We start from the raw sequence: 22,846 nt of genomic DNA, 5'->3' as shown, positions 1-22,846 counted from the left end.
TTGAATTTATTTGTATTTTCAACTACGTTTTTCTCGAAAACGGTAAACTTTCGCACATACAAACATTTACATAATTTTCATACAAAACAAATACCACTACACTGATGCTGGTAAACCCTAGTTGATTGAGTGCAGCGTTGCGGACCGTATTTCTTTACCAGGGCCGGAATTGAATTTATTTGTACTTTCAATTACGTTTTTCTCGAAAACGGTAAACTTTCGGACATACAAACATTTACATAATTTTCATATTTTATAGTGCTTTATTACCTCCTGCAAGCTCGGCACCTGTTTCTGTTACACCCTGTAGATTAGTATGGTTTCTCAGAAACTGTTAGGTATAATATCAACATAAAAGAACTGCCCAGATACTGTTATCAACATGCCTGAGTCTTTTAATTATTTTTCCATTTTCGGCAAGTTAATTTATGTTTTATGGAAATTACTAAGTGCCTATTTAGCGATCGAAAAGAGGTAAACAAGATAAAAAGAGACATCACTCACCTGAGGTAAGGAGTGGAGGACGTTTTTTGGGTAAACTTCCAAAACCTGAACTCGCACTGGCTATAGAACCGGCTAAAGAACCAGCGGAGAACTCGTCGGGAAGAACTGGGTCTGGTAAACATTCTTCGCTAGTTACAGGCTTATGTTTTAACGAAGGAGAGGGTCTGAAAAGAACAGAAACGTCTCCAAAAAAACAGTTTGATGCAGATAATGGACACATCACAATGCTGAACAACTCGATAAAAAAAAACTAAAAATCCAGACTTAATCGATAATTTCACGTATCAACTTTAGTTTTATCTTTAATTTGAAAGAAAGAATGAAGTACTTATAACAAAAAAAATTACACTTAAGTTACAGTTGATATAACGCATATCTTTATTTCTTGACGAAAACCCAGCCTTAAAATTGTCTCAAAACTTTGAATACGCAATTTGTCACTAATATTACTATGGGTACTTGGGTACTGTGTATCACATGTACTATAAATTTGTAAATAAAACACTTACACTTTAAATAGTACATCGCCAGCGAGCATGTTCATTTTGATTGAAAATTTGAGCATTGAATTATCCTGCCGCCGCCGAGTGTCATATCCTTCGAGCAGCGCTTTTCGCGACGTCTCTCCAGCCCCGGCGAATTCGGCCAGATTGAGATCGACGAAGCCAAGCTTCGTGAACGATCTTCCGCCCTTGCATTCCTTTCGTACGGAGATCCTTAGAACGCAAGGTTCTAAGACACCGGTCGAGGCCGGGGCCAACATTTTGCACTGAAACGAAAATCGAGTGTTCCATTTCACAGTATGATCAACCACTTCTTCCCTGCAACAAAGGAAAATGACCATTAACACAAAATCCATACAGGAAAATTCATCGGATCGAGGCAGTCTAACTATTACACAGATTTAGTAACAGGGACTTCATGTGTGTGATTTAGATTAAATTTTATATTAAAACACTGCAATTATCATCATCATCATAAGGTCACCAGTCTTAAGACTGGTTGGATAAGCACCTCCACTCCTTATAGTTATCATCATCACAACGTCGTCAGTCCTAAGACTGTTTGGACACGCACCGCCACTCCTTCCTATCCTGAGCTAATCTTCACATTTCCCCAAAACTAGAACATCCCATATCCTTAACTATTTGCGAACAGTAATCTAATCTACGTCTACCTCACCTCCTCTTAGCTCCTGTTTATGCTTCTAATATGTCTCTAACTAGCCTTTCATCATTATCATAAAATTCTACGTTATGGGCAGTAGTACATCGTTATCTACCCATACTTGGTGTTAACTATTGTATTTCAAAAGTTTGGCATGGAGCCATACGTTTTACAAAGATATCTACCAGTAAAATTGGTTCTAAATCAAATCAAATTTCTGTAAAATTAAAAGTCTTCAGTTTTCACTATAATTCTTCAGCTAAGTATTTTCGAAAATCTTGTACACTTCGTAAGTCTGATTTCAATTGTTTTAGAAGCAGATAAAGTAAAAAAACACATTTAACACCATGCATTAGCTATTAAGTAGTATGATATCTTTTGGGGTTGTTTTTATAATACCAACACCCTGTAAACATCGATAAAGATATAAGCGAGGGTGTAACAGTGGGAGTAAGAAACCCACCATGATGTAATTATAGTTTGAAAGGGCGTTTTAACAAATTGTTTCTGTCGTCAGAAGTGCACCGAGACGTAACAAAGTAGTAGGCTGATGATGGTTTTGCATACTTTAAAGCCATGCTACCAAGTCAACATTTACATTTATTCATTATCTAATGCAGACTCTTTGTCCTGTGACTGCCTATCGCCGTCATTACCGACCTGAAGCGCTGAAACAACAGCAAGAAGATTTTGCAATAGTGCTATCTAGAGTATTATAATAAGTAAGCTTTTAGTACCGCTTTCAAATATTCGCTCCGATCCTCGCGGTTTTCCGCCCACATCCCTTTTGTTTGTTTATCGTCTTTCGATTAATCCAACGTGAAACGGTTTTCAATACGAACGATAATCCTGTTTGTTGTTATACATAATAGTATGTATTTCGTAAGTACACAATGTTCTAAAAATACATAATAGACGCATCAGTTGAACACTGAAGGGACTGAATTTAATCACAACTTCATAGATATTAAAGACTTGAAACAAAAGTAGAAGAAGTAGTTGATTTTTGATATCCAGGAAGAGAGAGTTAGTTCAGGATGGAATAAGTGGTAGAAGAATGGAATAAAAAATAATAGCGAAGATAGAGATGATTTTAACAAAAAGAAACCACTTCTGTGCTAGCCAACTGTAAATGTAGGAATTCAAAAAGGTCCTTCAAAGTATACGCTTGAAATTCAGTGAATAGAAAAACTTCATCATCATCATAAGGTCGTAAGTCCTAAGACTGGTTGGACAAGCACCGGCACTCTTTTCTATCCTGGGCTAATCTTCGCATTTCTCCAAAAGTAGAAAAAATAAACTTTTGGGTGTTTCATTCCCACCAGCCACATATGCTGGTGGGCGGGCAGTCCCTCCGGACTATGCCGGAAGGTAGGGCGAAAGGCCCTCTTCAGCCTGCTTTCAGGAATCGTGGAAATGGGTGGGTGGTGGTTCGGGTGAGAAAGATGAGACGGACGAAATGAAGACAGAAGAGAATGAAAGATTATCTGTGGAATATTACTGCCTCAGCATTTACCTAAGTGATCCAAGGAAACCACAGAAAAACTTGGACCAAGGCAGACGGACCCGGAATCGAACCGGCGTCCTCCCGAATGCTAAGCAATGGTCTAGACCTCTAGGCCATGCCGCTAGGTTCAAAACTAGAACAACCCACATCCTTAACTATTTACGAACAGTAATGTAATCTAGGTCTACCTCTACCCCTCCTAACATCCGTTTCTGCCCCTAATATGTCTCTGACTAGACCTTCATGCCATAGAAAACCTTAGAAATGAAAAATTGAGAAAGAGAACAGAACAGGACGCCATGGAAGTCAATCAGGAGGAGGAGATACAGGATAGTAGAACACCTTTAGTCAGAGACATACTAGAAGCAGAAAGAGGAGTTAAGAGGGGTAGACGCAGACCTAGATTAGATCACTGATCGTAAATAATTAGAAATGTGGAAAACTTCTTCTAGAACATATTAATTTTTATTAATTCATAAGAATTATTAAAGTCGACATTCTTATTTCTTTCTACGATGCTAAAATCAAGCCCCAGCATCCTTGCCCTACATCTGGGAACGTCGCAGCTTGGAGCTATCATTCATTTTACTTGTCATTTATAAGTAACATTTTTTATTTTCTTTTCCTTAGCCGCTTCGTAACCGTTTTTGCAAAAGATCTAATCTGTTCTCACCCATTTCGCCGTTCAAAACAACTTACGCTTGATTTATTCTGTTAATGAAAATATGCCACATGAAATAGACGCATTTAATTATTATTTTCATTTCATTCAATACACTTAACTGAACTTCTACCCTTTAAAACTTGCTTTTGTTAATTCCTGAATTATTATTTTAATTACTGTTTTAATAGAAAGAAATACAAAAATGACAAACTTCTAGTTTCAAAAACAATCATGATATCCTGTTTTAATTATACCGCAACCGATTAACCCTTCCAAAATTTAACCCTTGACATACAAACTACATAAGTGATGCCAGGGGATTAGTCCATTGTGAAATTTTTTGGAAAATACACCTCCAACATCGGATAAAGCCTTTGTAACTGTACACATCGGATTTCAGTGACATTTGCCTGGGAGAGTTTCAGACAATTCCCGTAGGATTACAACCAATTTGAACAACACACATATATGGTATGATCACCTATAAAATTAACAAGAATTTATACGACAATACTAAATATTAGTTTACATTTGCTAGAGGTATACAAACTCTCACAAGGAAAATTATTGTAGCTATGAGTGAATTATTTTGTTTCAATAATAAAGTAAACATTTTAAAATTTCAAAAAATGCACGTCGAGTATTGTACAATAAAATTACTAGTTATACAACTCATTTTCGGAGAAAAGTCCAACATGTTACATGCAAAAACAAGACACGCATCACATGACGTTTGTGGTGTAATTTAAAAGGTCGTTGTCTTACTAAAAATAATAATTTTCTATTTAAATCCGACTTCTAGGCACTTGACATTAAACACACTTCATGAACAACGACATATGACTAAACAGTGTGTGTAAGTACTTATTATCGTTTGTTCTGTAATATGTGGTCTATATCTATATTGCAATAATAAAAACCAACAAAAGAATTATCTAGAGAATTATTGTTTTATTATCATTTAATAAAAAAATATTGCGGTAATTGATAAAAAAACATTACTTTTTAACAATGTCAGTCAGAGAACTTTGTGTAGTATACATGTTTATTTTACTTCTACTTACTTCGAATTAATCAGAACCACCAATCCCGCCAGTATTTGATAAGGTATTGGCACTTTACTCTCATGATATCCAATAGAAACTACTTGACAAAGGTCTAGATGATGGTCCCGAAGGGGGTGGGAGTGGGGGGATCGAAAGAGGAGGTCTCCCCCACCACTGTACCATAAACAGTTCGTGGCGGTCTCACCCCCATAAAAAGTTATGGGTGTTCAAAGTTAATAAATATGCCAATTTTTATACATTTCTAGGCATGTAAATATTTATACAGTCATTCTTAAACAATATTCAAAGGTAAAACTAATGAGAAGTACATAAAAATATTGAGAAAGTTATATAAAACATTATTTAAATATCTTTATCCGTAGGGTAAGTAAGGTTAGGTTATCGAGTTTTGTTCGAGTGACCACCTTCTTTCGATCCCCTACCTCCACTCGCTTGAAAATATTTTTTTTATTGAATTTTATTTGAATTATAGTGTATGAAAATTGTCAAAATAATCAACTTTTCAACCCCCGTAACTTTTTAAGGGGGTGAGACCGACGCATATTTGTTATGGAGTTTTACTCAAGTGACCACCCTCCTTCGATCCCCTCTACCCTCTTTCGGCCCCCCTACCCTCAACCCCATCTACCCCCATTTTACGGGGGTGAGACCGCCACGAACTTTTTATGGTACAGTGGTGGGGAAGACCTCCTTTTTCGATCCCACCCACCCCCACCCCCGAAGGAGGGCGATCATCTAGACATTTACCAATATAAAAATAACTAAACAAAAAATATTGTTATTAATTAATGATCAAATACAATCTTATTTTGCATTTTTGTGTCTGGGAAACAGTATAACATTACCGCTAAATAACATGTCTCATCAAGAAGAGGTTAAAGCAATTCAATTATTTTAATTACAGTACATCACTACTTTATGCTACGGAATCCTGGAATATCTTTTAACGCGAATCTAGAATCTAATTACAAGGAATTTCCGTCCAAAGCAGTAAGTACAAGCCAGCTGACTGAGACTGCTATTATTAACGGATATGCTTCTAAAAGACATCGAGCTTTATCCAGTTAAAATGGGGTTAATACGTTTAGATAAGAGAACAAAAGATCTAATATCCAAGAAATTATGAAAATGGATTTCAATTATAATTTCATAAAAGAATAAATTAATCTCTCCAGGGATTTTTTCGATTCTTTGATTGGAAGTAATATGACTCAATATTCTAAATTCAACAACTTTGAAAATCCGACTTTCTGAAATTGGTACAGGTTTTCGCAGCTAGGTGAACTGATATCCTAATCCAAATTTGGACAGGTTACTATAATATACAAACTTATGGTCATCTATACGAGGGTGGATTGATAAGTTTCCGGCCTGACCAAGAAAAACAAGGTTTTTAAAAATTTTTTTTTTTATTTCTCAACATAATCTCCTCCAAGGCTGATACATTTCTCATAACGGTGTTCCAGTCTATTAATGCCATCTCTATAGACTGATTCGTCAAGCTCCTCAAAATAACCATTTACAGCTTCGATTACTTCTTCATTGTCCGCAAATCTCTTACCGCCAAGCCATTTTTTGAGATTAGGGAACAGAAAATAGTCACTCGGGGCTAGGTCTGGAGAGTAAGGAGGGTGCGGCATCAATTCAAACTTTAGATCGTTGATTTTAGCCGTCGCAACGATTGACGTGTGCGCTGGTGCGTTATCGTGATGAAACAAGATTTTTTTCTTCGCCAGATGAGGTCGTTTAATTTTCACCTCGTGGCTCAAACGTTGCAATAAGTCTGCGTAGTATTGACCAGTGATAGTATTACCCTTTGCAAGGTAATCAATGTATATAATACCTCTTGCATCCCAAAAAACAGTAGCCATAACCTTGTTCGCCGAAAAAATTGTTTTTGCCTTCTTTGGAGTTGGTTCCCCTGGTCCAATCCACTGTTTAGACTGTTCTTTGGTTTCAGGAGTGTAGTGGTGGACCCACGTTTCGTCAACGGTTACGAATCGACGCAAAAATTCGCTTGGATTACGCTTATACAATGACAAATTTGCGGTAGAAATGTTTTTTCGAATCAATTTTTGGTCGACTGTTAGCAAACGCGGCACCCATCTTGCACAGAGCTTTTCCATATGCAAATGTTGGTGCAAAATATGTTGCACACGTTCATATGACATCTTACAGGTCTCAGCTATCTCACGCACTTTCAATCTGCGGTCTCCCAGCACTATTTGATGAATTTTTTCGATCATATCTGGAGTTGTGACCTCAACGGGGCGTCCTGAGCGAGGCCCATCAGAGGTGCTCACACGACCCTTTTTAAACTCGGAAACCCACTGCTTAACGGTTGAATATGACGGGGAGGATGTCCCCAGTGTTGAGTCCATCTCTTTTTTAATTTCCTTCGGCGTTAACCCCTTCAAATAAAAGTATTTGATGACAGCACGATTTTCCTGCTTTTCCATTTTTACGAAAACCACAGAGGCGTCTTGTTCAGCGTGCTGTCAAACCTACACTAGCAAGGAGATCGGGCTGAAACTATAGCTACAAGCTATCCAAGGATGGTACTATAGAATGTCACCTCAAGGTAGGCCTAGTGGCGTCATCTCTTGGTTAGGCCGGAAACTTATCAATCCACCCTCGTATTATGATTAATTTTTGTTGGACTGATTTAGTGCCACTATATCATTGATATACCGGTGTGGATCACTCCGAATACTCTATCTCTCTAATTGTGAGTTACAAAACAAGTAATTTTAGGTACTTGCATGCCTTTGTGAGAGAGAAGATCCATTAGAAAAACGACATCAACCAATCGATACATTGTTTCTTTACCTTAAGTATCTATTGTTTATTCTACATAAACACCCTCTTAACTATCCTGACGAATACCCTAACACCTATCATGAATAATACTTCGATTTCTCTAAAAACAATTTGCAAAAGTTTATTAACTAACAAAATTAAATGCTGATGATAGATAAGTTTGCATCAACACTGAAGGAGCAAACGTTTGTCGAGCTAACATGTTTTAACACTGTTCAATTATGCAGTTAAGTTTTAATTGTAATTAGCTTAAAAGCTGTCATCGGCAGACTCGAGTAGGTAAACCTAATAATAATTATTGATGATTGATCTACACTTCGTGCATGGTTTGTACTTACACAATTTACAGCATTATGATACATTAACAAATAAACCAAACAATAATTTCAAACATTTAACAATTTAATAAATATTAAAACAGTTTATATTTCTGTAAATCGCTACCACCATGATCTCGTTAAAGCTCAAAGCTCTATTTCTTATCGAACCTTTTCTGAAAAAATGTGCCTTGAAGTTAAATGCATGTTTTATTACATTTAATAAGTAAACAATGTAATTCATGATAGGTATATCATTATTTGATCTCTACCCTTAACCAATAAATTTAGTTTTCGCCCTCCATCAATCTCCCCATCGGCAATTCATTATTATCAGGCTGAAATTTCCATGATACAATCAAAAATGAATCAGCGCCTTTTCCGTCACGCTAACATTATATTGGTCTAGTCTAATAGTAGATATACGAACACTATTTATTGATAACATCCCCATTTTGTTAATTTTGATGACTCAACCTAATATTCAACTACAACTGCTACATTGGGGTCGATTAAAACAATTTAATTTCTTACTTAAACTAAAACACATCGTCAGACAGGCAAATTCCACAGCAATAAGATTACAAAATAGAGTGTTGTTTTTATCAATTTTTCATAAGACAGTTTTAGTAACTTCAAATGTTTAATTTCATTACAAATTTTTTATTAATGCATCCAACGATAAATCATGTTATTAGTGGAAATAATTAGCGTCTTTTTTATAAAGGTTTTGTGCATATTTATACAAAATTATAGTAAATATTTAAACATTAGCGGTATGCTTTTGGTACAACTGGTTTAAAACCTGTCTTTAACTAACTATTGAACATTGAAATGCAATTACATCAAACTGGCGGGAATCAATCATGCACTTAAGTTCCTTAATAGCTGAAATTACTTGGAATTAAAAAAAAAAACAAATACAAATGTTTTTCAAGAATACCGATAAATAAGCAATTAGTATTCTATATTGCATACATTAAGTAAGTACTATAATTTATATAAATAAAAGTGTTTTTAAGATACTAGCGCAACGTTTGTGTTCTATAATATTAATTGTTTTGATTCTGCATATGTATTAATGCATTATTGTAAAAATTAAAAGTAAACCAGTACATACTTTTCAAATTATTGTTAACTATTTTAGATGTACTCAAAATTTATAGAATTTTTATTAAGAAGTTTTTATAGTGTTACTGTAGTACTTGTCAAAGTTTTGAGAATAATGCTATCTCAAATACATACAATAAAAGTAACAGAAACGAGATATTTTTTTATTTCCTAAAAATATTTACAGCTCTTGAAAATCACGAGAAACAAATCCATATTATTATTTTGTTAAACGTTTATATAGTATGAAAATTTTGAATCGACCTGGTTCCTTTCAAAACCAACCCCCTGCATTGGTTAAAAGCTTTCAAAAATTAGAACTGAAAAGGTCGAATTTTATTTTCAAGTGGTAGAAAGCTTTAGCTAAACCTGAACAATTCATCAACAAATATATATATATGTATGTATGTACGGCTTTGTATAATCGAATTTCATGCAACTAAATAAAAAGCTCTCCGTGTGGAAAATCCGCATGAATTGGCAAAACCAACCGAAAGCGTCTTTTCAATACAACTTTTAGTACTTTACGAATTCGCCTCGATACACTCAACATCAGTCAGGTTATAGGTTATACAGTTACATACGTTCAACGGTTCAACGAACTTAATTTTTTTTATGTTCAAGCAATTAATATTGGCCAGTAACAAATCGAAATAGACTCTAGGTCTTTTTCATTTCCTTCTAGATTACTGTTTATATGAATAAAAAAATTTATCTTTGGAGCTTCTACCCCGGACGACGAACGCTGGAACGTTTACAAAACGTCGGCAAAACGCTGATATTGGTGTAGTAATCATGGCACTCAAAGCCTTAAAAGCTTCAAATATTAATTGAAACCATCGTCGAATCACCGTTAGAGAAGTTGCTGAAGACCTATCGATTTTTACTAATGATTTGTCATGAGACGGGTCGCCGCGAAATTCGTACCAAAATTGCTCAATTTCGACCAAAAACAGCATCGCATTAACACTGCTAAGGAGCTGTTGGACTCTGTCCGCGACGACCCAAATTTACTCCAGAGGGTCATAACTGGTGACGAATCATGGGTTTATGGTTATGACGTGAAAACCAAAGCTCAATCATCCCAATAGAAGCTGCCGCACGAGCCAAGACCGAAAAAAGCGCAACAAGCTAGGTCGAATGAGAAGTTTTTGCTAACAGTTTTCTCCGATTACAAAGGCGTAGTGTATCATGAGTTCTTGCCACAGGGTAGAACGGTCAATAAGGAATATTCCCTGGAAATTATGCGCAATTTACGCGAAGCAATCCTCCAAAAACACCCGGATTTGTGGAAGAACAAAAATTGGCTTTTGTACCATGATAACGACCCTGTTCACACCGTTGCTTGTACGCGAATTTGTTACCAAAAACAACATACCAACAATACCGCAGTTACCGTATTCCCTACATCTGGCCCACTGTCACTTTTTCTTGTTTCCGAAACTGAAGAGACCCATGAAAGGACGACGCCATGCCACGATTAAAGAGATAAAGACGGCATCGAAGGACCAGCTGAACCAGATTAAAAAAAAATATTTTTTGACGAGCTTCAAGGATTGGAAAAATTGATATTCATGAATAAATAAATCATTTTTGAAAAAACACAAAATTCGCGACACTTTTTGAACAGACCTTGTAAACCCGATACTTAGTAGATACAAATAATATTACATTTAATGTATATTATATCTCTAATAAAAGAACATCCCGAAACAAGTAAACAATACACGATACAAGAATCGAATCGTTTGAATTTGAAAGGAGATAACAGAGAACAAGAATAAACAGCAGACATCTACTTAACATACTTTAGGTACATGAATGCAGATATGGTATACGTATAAATAAATACATGTGCAGACAATGCACGACTGCTTTAATAGGAAGTTCTGTCCGCTTCCGTTTAGCAATGTTTATATCAGCCGGAAACAGCAACGAAGTAGTGTAGTAATTGTAGGTATGCAACATTGTAAGTAAAATAAGCGACAAGCGATCGACCAAAAATGAAGCACAATACGGAAATCGTTTTGACCTTACTGTCTTGGTGTTGGTCAAAAGGCAAGATCAAGAAGCGACATCATATTAGCCTTCATAAGGTCAATCAAGGTCATACATACCAAATTAAATATCATTCAAAGTCGTAGGACAAGGAGGAAATGGGTGAGTAACCATCATCATCATATGGTCGTCAGTCTTAAGACTGATTGGACACGCACCTCCGCTCTTCTAATCTTCGCGTTTCCCTAAAACTAGAACATCTCACATCCTTAGCTATTTCCGAACAGTAGTTTAATCTAGGTCTATCTCTACCCCACCTAACTCCCGTTTCTTCCTCTAATATGTCTCTGACTAGACCTTCATGCCTGAGAAGGTGTCCTATCAACCTATCTCGCCTATTTCTTATTGACTTCCATAGAGTCCTCTGTTCTCCTATTCTTTCTAATACCTCTTCATTTCTAACCTTCTCTATCATCATGATTAGCTTGTAACAGCGCATTTTGAACGCTTCTAATCTTTTCGAACGATAAGAACACTTAAAAGAAGTGGAAAAATATGAAATTTCACCAAAAGTTTAAGAATCATAACGATTTTAAGTATTTGCAATACTACGAAAAATAACATTTCTTCAGGATAGAATGCAAATTAATAATTCTTCCCTTGACCATAAAATGGATTTTGAACTTTGCAATAATATCCTATTACAAATAAGCAAAGCTAGAAAATTGAAACTGTATTTGCGTGCAGCACCCCGAAATACCACCAATTCAATCAGAAAAGGCAATCGCTTAAAATAAACAAAAAGGTCAATTTAATCAATTAATAGGACACTGTAGGAGCACGCACGGGGGCACTATATATATGTATATATCGAAACGACCAATAATGGATTAAATATACCTAATCTGGCACACATAATATATTACCTAAGGGCAACTACTATAATTCACATGTGAGAGTTCGTAAAATAGAAAATAACGGCACAAATAAGTGATTAAAGAAAATATTCCAAACTGTTTCCAATTCGTTTGGGCATTTACCAAGGGTGAATTTAGTAAGTAGTTATTGATAAACGTAGTCGCAATCTCCACTAAAAATTCACCCTCGTGGCTGCTGTCACGCGATATAAACATGAAATAAGGAACAATCACGTGTCATACGTCCACATGCATTCGTTTATTTTTTATGATATTGATTCGTATGCGTATTTTAACTATAAATACAGAAAAAGATAATAATTTTCCAGAAGAATGGGACTCATAGAGAAAAAAGCACAATCGAGAAAATAAGGGAAGTTTTCAAATAACCTTGTAGGGGAAAGTAGAAACAGAAGACTAACTGTATAAGACTGACTTGTCACATCATCAAAAGGGAATAATCTAGTATAAAAGCACCTTATAATAAATTTGTGAAGAGAACTCAATAGTAAGGCGCACTAACCACTTTTATTAGCAGATTTATCTTTATCGATTACAATTGCATGTTAGTAAAGCATTCGTGTAAATTTATTTTTGAATTAATCCCTTTTTTCCACGAAAATTCGTTCACATACATGATCCTGGAATTGTTTCATTGGTTCACATTCAAAAGTCACCCTGGACAATTGCGTGCAGTAAATAAATTACTATTCTTTCAGCTACTGTTGGGTATGATTAAAATTTTATATCACCACCGTAGGGTCTCAATCCGAAGACTGGTTGGACAGGAACTTCCACCCCTTCCTATCCTGGGTCAATTTTCCAAAAAATTTGAAAACATTTTGATAATCTTTTTCGAATTTCTCAAATAATTGTTCTTGAGCAACGAAGAGATCCGTTTTTGTTACCTTACTACCTACATATACCCTTATAGCAGTCCCGTGAGCACATAAAAAACTTCGTATCACTTGTTTTCGTCAGGATAACAATGCAATCTACTATTACATAAGAAAGTCTTCTACTAAATTGGAATTCTGACATAAATCTAGAGAATGTCTGCGTAGGTATTTCCAGGAAAAAATCTAAAATAAAACTTATCAACTGAAATAGAACTATATGCAGCACAGTAGAGATTCGAATTAAATTAAGGTTTACAGGTAAAATCCACTCGAATCTCAAATTAGAAAAATTGAGTTAGATTTTAAAACAAATGTAAAACAATATCAAGTCAAGAGAACAAAAAGATATTAAAATTTAATAGTAATGATTTCAAATAATAAATGTTCGAGTTACAAAAGTTGGACTATATATGCCCTACATTTACTTATCAATAATTTGATAGTATCTCTTTGTATAGCGTTTAAAATCAACAATTTTTCTGGTGGCATATAACTGTGAATAAATGTGTTGGTAACAGTAATATTTCCTAAACTTTCAGGGAAATTTTAAGACTGAAAATCACGCAATGTTATCGTCTTCCGCGTTTAACTATAAAATTTTACTGCATAAGCAATTTTCAATGCGGTATGTTGTCTACAGTTCCGGCACAATAAATATCAGCTTGACTTTGGCAACCATGAAAATCTTCACAAACATCTGTAGGTACATGCACACAACAATCAGGGTGAAATGTCTAAAGTTAGCAAACTGAGTTGCCAAATAGAGTAGGAACTTGATAAAAAGACCAGGGAAATTATCTCCATTAGATAGAAGTCTGTGATTCATTACAAGACTTTTTGGAACTTTCAAAGCGTCCTACACTTTTCCTAGGTAGTTATGAGTTGATTCGAAAGTAGATAAATCTTCATTCGTATTATAAGAGCTAACTAAATAAAAAATACGAAATTTTGGTAAGTCAAAAAAACGATAAAAACGCAAACCTTTAGAAATACGACCTAATAAATCCATACAATACAAACTGTAATTACGTAAAAAGACATATTCTCTCAAAATTTCAAATCTCTGGTGCACCATCAGTTTAAGCTCTGCCTTCTCTGTCAGTCTGTAACATGAAAACCCCCTTTCGCTGCTTTTGGGGTTCGAATTTAAAAACAATTCCTCCTAGAGCATCCAAGTAATACTCCCTTCAAATTTCAAATCTCTAGGTTTGCCGATTTAAGCTTTTCGTTACGGGAATTTTCAAAAAATTGCTTTTTACTGTACTTCTAAACACTCAAAACCACAAGATTTAAAATCTTTGGTCCACCAGTTTGGGCTCTGCTCTGTCTGTTAGTCAGTTAGTTACATGAATACCTCTTTTCACCGTTTTTGGGGGTTAATTTGAAAAAGGTCTCTCTTAGAGTACCCAAGTAATTTTCCTTTCAAATTTCAAAACTCCAAGTCCACCTTTTCAACTGCATTTCAAAAAATCCTTCCTCAGGGTAGGCAGACACTTCTAGATACTCAAAACATATTCCTTTAAGATTAATATTTGGTCCACCAGTTTAGGCTCTGCTCTGTCTGTCAGTCAGTCAGTTACATGAATACCTCTCTTCACCGTTTTTGGGGGTTAATTTGAAAAAGGTCTCTCTTAGAGTACCTAAGTAATTTGCCTTTCAAATTTCAAAACTCTAAGTCCACCTTTTCAACTGCATTTCAAAAAATCCTTCCTCAGAGTACACAGACACTTCTAGATACTCAAAACATATTCCCTTAAGATTAATATTTGGTCCTCTAGTTTAGGCTCTGCCTTGTCTGTCAGATAGTCACATGAACACAGCTTTTGATAAAATTCCTCGTAAAGTAATTACTCATGCAATATTCCTCCAACCCTCAAATCTGTAGGTCCACCGATTTAGGCCTTCTTCGGATGGAACTTCGTTGAAAAAAAGGAATTAGGACTTTTACCATGATAATAATAAATATGTTACAGTTTTATTAATTAACAAATGAAACTAGGCAACGGTGACCAACGATAAATAAACGTTTCTCGCTAATTAGTTATTTGTGTTTGTTTTGGTAGTTGCAATTAGATTAATTTGGGTTCCTCCATTAAATTTCACGAATACCCACGCTAATAACTCCGAATGCATGCAACGTATTTTACGTGTGAATTTCGGATTACAAGGTTACCTGGCAACTCCAGAGGTCGTTTTAAACGAACAAGGTTACATGTAAAGTGGATTAATGTCTATAATACATACTTAATAAGCGTTTGATAACATTCGACACGTGTTTTCGTTATATGTGAAACGTACGTACTTGTATTGAAACATCTACAACAAAAATTAAAACACATGAATTACTTACACTAAAAACTGTTTATTCGCGGGGTATACGTTCCATGAATATGCCGCGAATACAGAAACCGCGGATATGGGATGGTAATTAGTATGGGATCATAGGGGATACGTTCTAAGGTTCCAAAATAAAACCAATATGTATCAGAATACAATCAATTTATTGAGAAATTCGCAATTAAAATTGATCGTTATAATCAGATTTAGGCAAGAGTTTAAAAAATGTAGTGATTTTTTCTTGTTTTGAATTTTGAAATTAGTCCACTCGGTTACATCTTTTATAAAAGTCGCCTCGGCACGAGCCAACAGTACTCAAAAGATGCTGATACGTTGAAAAATAACACCGAATCCTTTTCTATTCAAAAAGAGGCCGACGCATTAAGGGGATTCAGTGGTACACGCGCCATGGTTATCGGTTCTAGATATCATGAGTTTAATATTTAAAATAGAGGTTTGAAATTTTGTAGTAAGATAGATACAGCTTTGTTCTAAAGCTTATCGAAGGGCATTTCTTAATTTTTTAATTTCTATTGAAAATATGTGTCCTATAAGAAACATCAACTTTAAGCACTTGTAAAAGCTTTTAATGACCATATTATTGAAAACCAAAAACGTACCGAGTTAGTGTGAACCGTTGTCTGTTACCATACAAAAAATTATATATTTATCTAGCAGCGTTAAATCACAATATTTAGAATAGAAACTAATATTTTCGGAAAAATTCTCAATAGGCACGAGCGGTCTATTGCGGTTAATCGCCTTAATAAATGACACCGAATTCTTTTCTGTTTACCGATTGCAACAGTGAATAAGGAACATTTACTGCATATACAGTGGAATCTGTTTTTTAAAGATTTGGATATAGAAAACATTCGCATATAAGGTCTTAAAGTGCATCTAGCGGCGTTTCACATTTTCCCCTTGCAATCGGGGACAAACGGCTGGAAAATTTTGGATATTTTATTAATAGGGTGGCTCCATAATCCTTAAATAATTAATTTCAAACAATTTTCTTGACACTATCTTTTGTTTCTCTTATTTTATTTAAAGTCATCATCATCATAAGGTCATCAGTCCTAAGACTGGTTGGACACGTACCTCCACTCTTTCCTATCCTGAGCTGAACTTCGCATTTCCTTAAAACTAGAACAGCTCACATCCTTAACTATTTGCGAAGAGTAATCTAATCTAGGCCTACCTCTACCCCTCTTAACTCCTGTTTCTGCCTCTAATAAGTCTCTCACTAGACCTTCATGCCTGAGAAGGTGTCCTACCAACCTATCTCGCCTATTTCTTATTGACTTCCATAGAGTCCTCTGTTCTCCTATTCTTTCTAATACCTCTTCATTTCTAACCTTTTCTACCCACGATATCCTCATCATCCGCCTATAACACCACATTTCGAACGCTTCTAACCTTTTCTTTTCCGCCGCTCCCACTGTCCATGTTTCGCACCCGTACAGCGCCGTGCTCCAAACATACACCTTCAACAACCTTTTTCGAATTTCTAAATTAACCGTTCGCGAGCATAGAAGTGACTTCTTTTTATTAAAAGCGACACGACCCTGCGCTATCCTCTGCTTTATATCCCTACTACTCCTTCCATCCTCACTTATCTTTATTTAAAGTAATGCATTAAAATCTTTCCTGATCAGTACGTACAGAATACACATTTACAACACAAAATAAGCACGTTCCGGTAAAATAAAAATCATAAAGGAGTTATATCGGGAAACATCTGGTTTCGATCATTAACTTCCCAACTAAAACTATCCTCCCTCCTATTTATAGTCACACAACTTGTTTAAACTGCATATTTACGCTCAAGTCTAATATCGTAATTTTCATTTTGGCATACCTGACGCCGCCGCCGTTCTAATTTCATCGCGTCCAGATACCCCATGACATTTTGTAAAACAAGTGTAATAATTAAAAATAGTTAATTCTAGTGCCTACACATGTAGGTACCTTATATTTTCTCATGTGCACTCACTGCCAATACAACTTACATTTTGAAGCTGAACATGCAAAAGAATTTTTAACAAATTACATAGTCGAAAATTTCTTTACGAATTTAGTTTTAAATAAGAATAACAGCAACCATAAATAAAAGTATATGTACGGGGTGTTTTCTTATTTGAATTATGTTTAATACAGTATAAAAACACTCTATAACGACGATCGGCAACTGGCGGAAGATCAAAAACTGGATCGCCAAAAATTTTTTGAAAATAAATTACTCAAATTATTTAAAAACATTTTTCTGTGGATAACAAGTTACGTTTGAGTAATGAGCGTCGCCCTTATTATTTTTTGGAGAAAGAAATATATTTTTTCTTGACATGTGGACTACACCTTAAATTACTTACATACTCTTGCTCTATAATGAGACTCTAATAATGAACAACTTCCTGTAACGTACAACTATCGGGTTGTTCGGAAAGTCATTTCGTTTTTTTGTGGAAATGAAAGACAGTTTTCGTATAGTAAACAAATACTTTATTAAATTATATATTGACCGTTCTGGTCCAACACCTTTTGCCATCGTTCTGGTAGTAGCATAATTCCACGCTCATAAAATTTTTGGTCTTTGCTGGCAAAAAACTGATCGAGGAGGTTTTTGACCTCCTCATTTGAGGTGTCTAAAAAATTTTCGAGTGACCGGAACAAATAATAATCCGATGGTGCCAGGTCTGGAGAATATGGTGGGTGTAGCATTGTATCCCATTCAAGCTGTAAAAGCTTTTGGCGAGTGACCAAACTTGTGTGAGGTCTCGCGTTGTCTTGGTGAAACACTACACCTTTCCTGTTGATTAGTTCTGACCTTTTCTGTTGAAGTGCATCATTCAGTTTGTCCAGCTGATGACAGTAGACTTCCGAATTAATCGTTGTGTTATCCGGTAAAAGCTCAAAAAAGCGATTCCTTTAAAATCCCACCATAGCATCACCTTTTTTTGGTGAATATCGGCTTTGGAAATGGTTTGAGCCGGTTCATCTTTTTAGCTCCATGACCTCTTGCGTTTGACGTTGTTGTATACAACCCATTTTTCGTCCCCAGTGATGATGCGCTTCAAAAACGGATCATTTTCGTGACGTTTGAGAAGCGAATCGCAGACGTCAATGCGGTGACCCTGATTTCTCTCTGTGAGAACATGGGGAACCCATACATCGAGCTTCGAGGATAATCCCAGGCCTTTCAAGTGGTCATAAACTGTTGAATTTGATAAATTTAACCTCAATCCGATCTCACGTGTTGTTATTCACCGGTTCACATCAACTAATGCCTTTATCGCGTCTTTATCAGCTTCAACCGGCCTTCCCGAACGTGGTGCATCTTCGACATCAGAATTGCCGGATCGAAATTTAGCGAACCAGTTCTGGCACTGGCGTACTGTCAACACACCTTCTCCATACACATCAGTCAATTTCTTTCTGGCTTGAACAGCATTTTTACCCTTTCTGTAGTAAAACAGTAAGATATGTCGAAAATGCTGCTTATCGCTCTCCATATTTAAAAGGGCACCAACCAAAAACTACTGCGTAGAATTAATTGGAATTTTTCACACACAAGCCTTACTATATGAGCTCTCAAAGCATATAAAAATTGTACGGCTTAAATGTGAAGTTGGGTGCAAAAGAATACAATTAAATCCTCTGTCGGGAAAAAACGAAATGACTTTCCGAACAACCCTATAATATTCTTCTTAACGAAATATACGATTTGGAATATATCTATGTTTTCTTAACAATGAAATTTAATGTTACTTTCCTTATTTTTCACGTATTTGACCTATTACGATTCTAAAACAAGGAAAGTCGAGGAGATCGAAATATTTTGAAAACTTTCATGGTCAATTTTATTCCAGTCTTTGTCCCATACTTCAGAACTTGAGAACACCTTCCTTCAACTCGAACGATTACGTCGAAATTTCTTTAGAAGGTTAGGTTACGTTGGGTTAGGTTACATCATTTTATTTAGAAGTTCTTTTAAGATAATACCAATATTTGGCTTCATCATAGTCACTTATAATTAAGAATTTACTTTTGATATATTTAAATTCAGAGGGAAATGCGATATTTTCTATCTTCTTATCAAAATAAATGAGAATGTTAAGTATATAATAATAAGTCTAGAATACCGTCATAAATAAATGAGCTTAAGGTAAAGACGGAAAATTAATTCTCAAATTATAAAGCCGTGGAATAAATTTCTCGCAGGATATAGTGCGAACACTCAGACACTTTGTGAATATAAATTGGAAATTGGATTTTGCAAAAGATATGGCGTCAACTAGGGGATCCGTATTGAGGAAAGTGAATTTTCCGTAACTCAATAAGAGAACGTTGGCATCGCTTGCTACAGCTATAAAAACACATATACCGACTAGCGATTACTTTTTGATGCAAAAATTAAAAACTGTACTATTACTAAGAGATACTGTTTACGTAATTGATCAGTTCAATTTGTCAATTAAAATGAGTGTATACTGCTTCTACTACATCAACACGGCTTAAAGAATGCCCGACAGGAGTATAATGTTCCCTCAGTTACAATTCAAAAATAAGTTTTTTTAAAATTATCTAAATTACTCTTCTAGATTATTTGACCATCTTGACTTGTATAATTTTCCGAGACGCTCAACTTAAAGAATACAATTCTACAAACTATTATAAGAGCGTGGAAATAAATACACGTCCTCTCGTTGGTAAGCACAAAAAGGCCATTAAATCTCAAAAATAGGTCACATTCATACAACACCACTTGTGGCACGTGTAATTAGTGCTCTCTTCTGAAACCACGTAATCTTACAAATCAATAAACAAGAATCTTACATATCTGGACGGTACTTTGTAACATGTATAATTCCCATGATAAAACATGATAAAAAGTAGAATTTTCGTATCCGGCAAAGTTCAGTAGCAGTGACAGAGAGAGCATGTAATTTTTTTTATCTACTTGCAACAACGCATTGATTACATTTGTAACTAAAAAAGTTTGTTGTAGTATAATCTATGAAATTTACAGAGCGCTGATAGCAGGTGAAACATTAGTATGCACCTGCATCTTTTGTTTACTTGCAGCGCATCGATTATATTTGCGAGTGGAAATGTTTGTTGTAATGTAACGTGTGAAAATACGGCGCTGTAAGCACCTGCATTTTTATCTACTTGCAGCGTCTCGATTATATTTGCAACCGGAACTGTTTGTTGCAGTATAGCATGCGAAAATAGGGCGGTGAGAGAAGAAAAGACGAGTGTGTAAGCACCTGCACCTTTTGTCTACTTGCAGCGCATCGATTATATTTGCGAGTGGAAATGTTTGTTGTAATATAACATGTGAAAATACGGCGCTGTAAGTACCTGCATTTTTATCTACTTGCAGCGCAACGATTATATTTGTAACCGCAACTGTTTCTTGCAGTATAGCATTCGAAAATAGGGCGCTGAGAGAAGAAAAGACAAGTGTGTAAGCACCTGCATAATTTGTCTACTTGCAGCGCATCGATTATATTTGCGACTAGAAATGTTTATTGCAATTTAAAGTGTGAAATTTATAAGGTGTTGAGAGCTTGCATGTGATAATAACCAACCATTACGAAATCATAAACTACGACCTGAGAACTAAACATTCATTATGTAAACGTAAATTACAGCGACTAAATGGGAATTAATTGCAACAGTAATATGATGCATAATAGATTGCTTGCTCCAGCAGAAGAACAAAAGCTACTGCTACTTCGACAAAATCTAACGACACATGTGAAAACTTGTGGTTCCTCTATGTAGATGATGCATGTATTATTCAGAGAGGAAATGTATTTTCGAAAAGCATTTCATACAGTTGGAAATACGTATGTAGTAACAGACATCGGTAGTTTATAACAAGAAACAAGAATAAAAATGCGAGACAATAATATGGGTTGGGAAAGCGTACCTATCTCATCGATTTTTCTCAGTAGCGCTGTGTGAAAGCAAAACTTTCCGCAGAATAACGAAAATACAACGGTATAAATTAAAAAACATCATCTGATTTCATCTGAACTCGTTAATTACGTTGCAGTGATACATTTATAGGTTTCTTTCGGCTTGGGTGGCAACCAGCACACATCTGGTAATCAGAATTTTAAAATGGTCCAGGAAGACACTGATACGCCTTCCTCAAAATAACTACTTTTATACCTATAGGTGGTACAAACTTTACTTATTAACATATACAGTGTAAACTCTTTATAACGTCACTCGATTTAACGACAAACTCCTTAAAACGTCGAAATTGCTCGACTTTGGTTGGTTTACATTGTTTTCTATACAATATTACACTCTATATAGCGTCACGCTCACTACATTTAACGACAACAATGCGGCATTATAAATCATTAAATCTAAGTTGCCGAAATAAATAAGAACTGCAGCTGTGTACGTTGTTGAAGAAGACGATCCTGTCCCTCCACCAAGCATCAAACAAGCACTTGATGCAGCGAAACTATTAAAAAAATACTTTTTATATAATCAAGTTGATCCGGCAGTATCTCAAGATATGAGTAAGATACGTAAAAAAATACAATTAAAATATTGGAGCAGCAAAAAACATCAGACGAAGATAACAGGCTATACGCAATGTATGAATAATAATGTTCCTGTGTAAAATGTGTACTATACTGGTAAATGCATATTATTATAGAATGGTAAAATAATATCTTTTATTTCTCTCCATTTAACGACCACCGAAAAATGTTCAGTCCCTTAAGTGTCGTTATATAGAGTTTACACTGTATTTATTACAAAACTTAAAACAGTACAGTGCCGAACTACAACAACTTTTACTGGCATTAGCAGTAGTAGCTCACAACATGCCTACCATTGGTAGGAAAATGGATTTTCACAGTCGTCAATAAATTGAGAAAAATGTAATATGTTTTTTTGTTATTTTTTGTGCCTGAATCCTTAAGGGAAGTATTTGTAAACAAAACGAAGTAACACCTGAATAAAACATGCCGAAAACAACGTATCCAGTTGCTGTACTAAAAGGAACGACTGAGTTAAACAGGTTATTTATACGTGACGCCGCCCTTTAGGGAATTGCATATTATTCCAAGGTAAAGCTTTAGGTCAAGCAAAAGTCAAGACTTCCGAAACATTATCATCTTTTTTAGCCTAATAACATCTCATATTCGTCCGCCACAAGCAAAAGCAGCGTCCCAACTGAAAATTAGTTAAGGGAAACCGGATTATGATCAGGTCCGGATAAGATTTTCCGTAATACAGTAATCTGATCAGTTCGTGATCGGAGTACAGTACTCCATTCCTTAATCTGATCACCTGATCAGAAACTGATTAGCGTACAGTATCCTTTCCTTTCCAGTTTCTTATGAGAATCTAATATTACGAATCTTATTACGAACTGGATCATGATACAGAATTTAGTTTTTTATCTGATCCATTCTGTATGTAATATTGCTTATCAAACTTTTTAAAGTCATTTGTAATATAATGAAACAGCATGGAAGCCTGATTTATCCCTTATCAGTCTTCAGG

General features: G+C 35.4%; 1 protein-coding gene across 3 annotated transcripts in view; it reads right to left on the bottom strand.

Annotated features, from left to right (window-relative positions):
- The window catches only part of LOC108743429 (protein FAM102B), a 56,377-nt gene that overhangs the window by 7,851 nt on the left and 25,680 nt on the right, over window positions 1–22,846 (bottom strand). For all 3 annotated transcript variants that reach the window (XM_018478998.2, XM_018479004.1, XM_018479011.1), the window contains 2 exons: window positions 1,014–1,325; window positions 505–668 (listed from right to left, as the gene is read on the bottom strand). In XM_018478998.2, coding sequence (XP_018334500.1) covers window positions 505–668; window positions 1,014–1,325 — 476 coding nt within the window. The remainder of the gene's footprint in view (window positions 1–504; window positions 669–1,013; window positions 1,326–22,846) is intronic.

The sequence above is a fragment of the Agrilus planipennis genome, unplaced genomic scaffold, assembly GCF_000699045.2.
Source record: "Agrilus planipennis isolate EAB-ADULT unplaced genomic scaffold, Apla_2.0 scaffold19, whole genome shotgun sequence".
Lineage (NCBI taxonomy): Eukaryota > Metazoa > Arthropoda > Insecta > Coleoptera > Buprestidae > Agrilus > Agrilus planipennis.
Note: the sequence above shows the minus strand (reverse complement) of the source record. Positions and strands in the feature narration are given on the sequence as shown.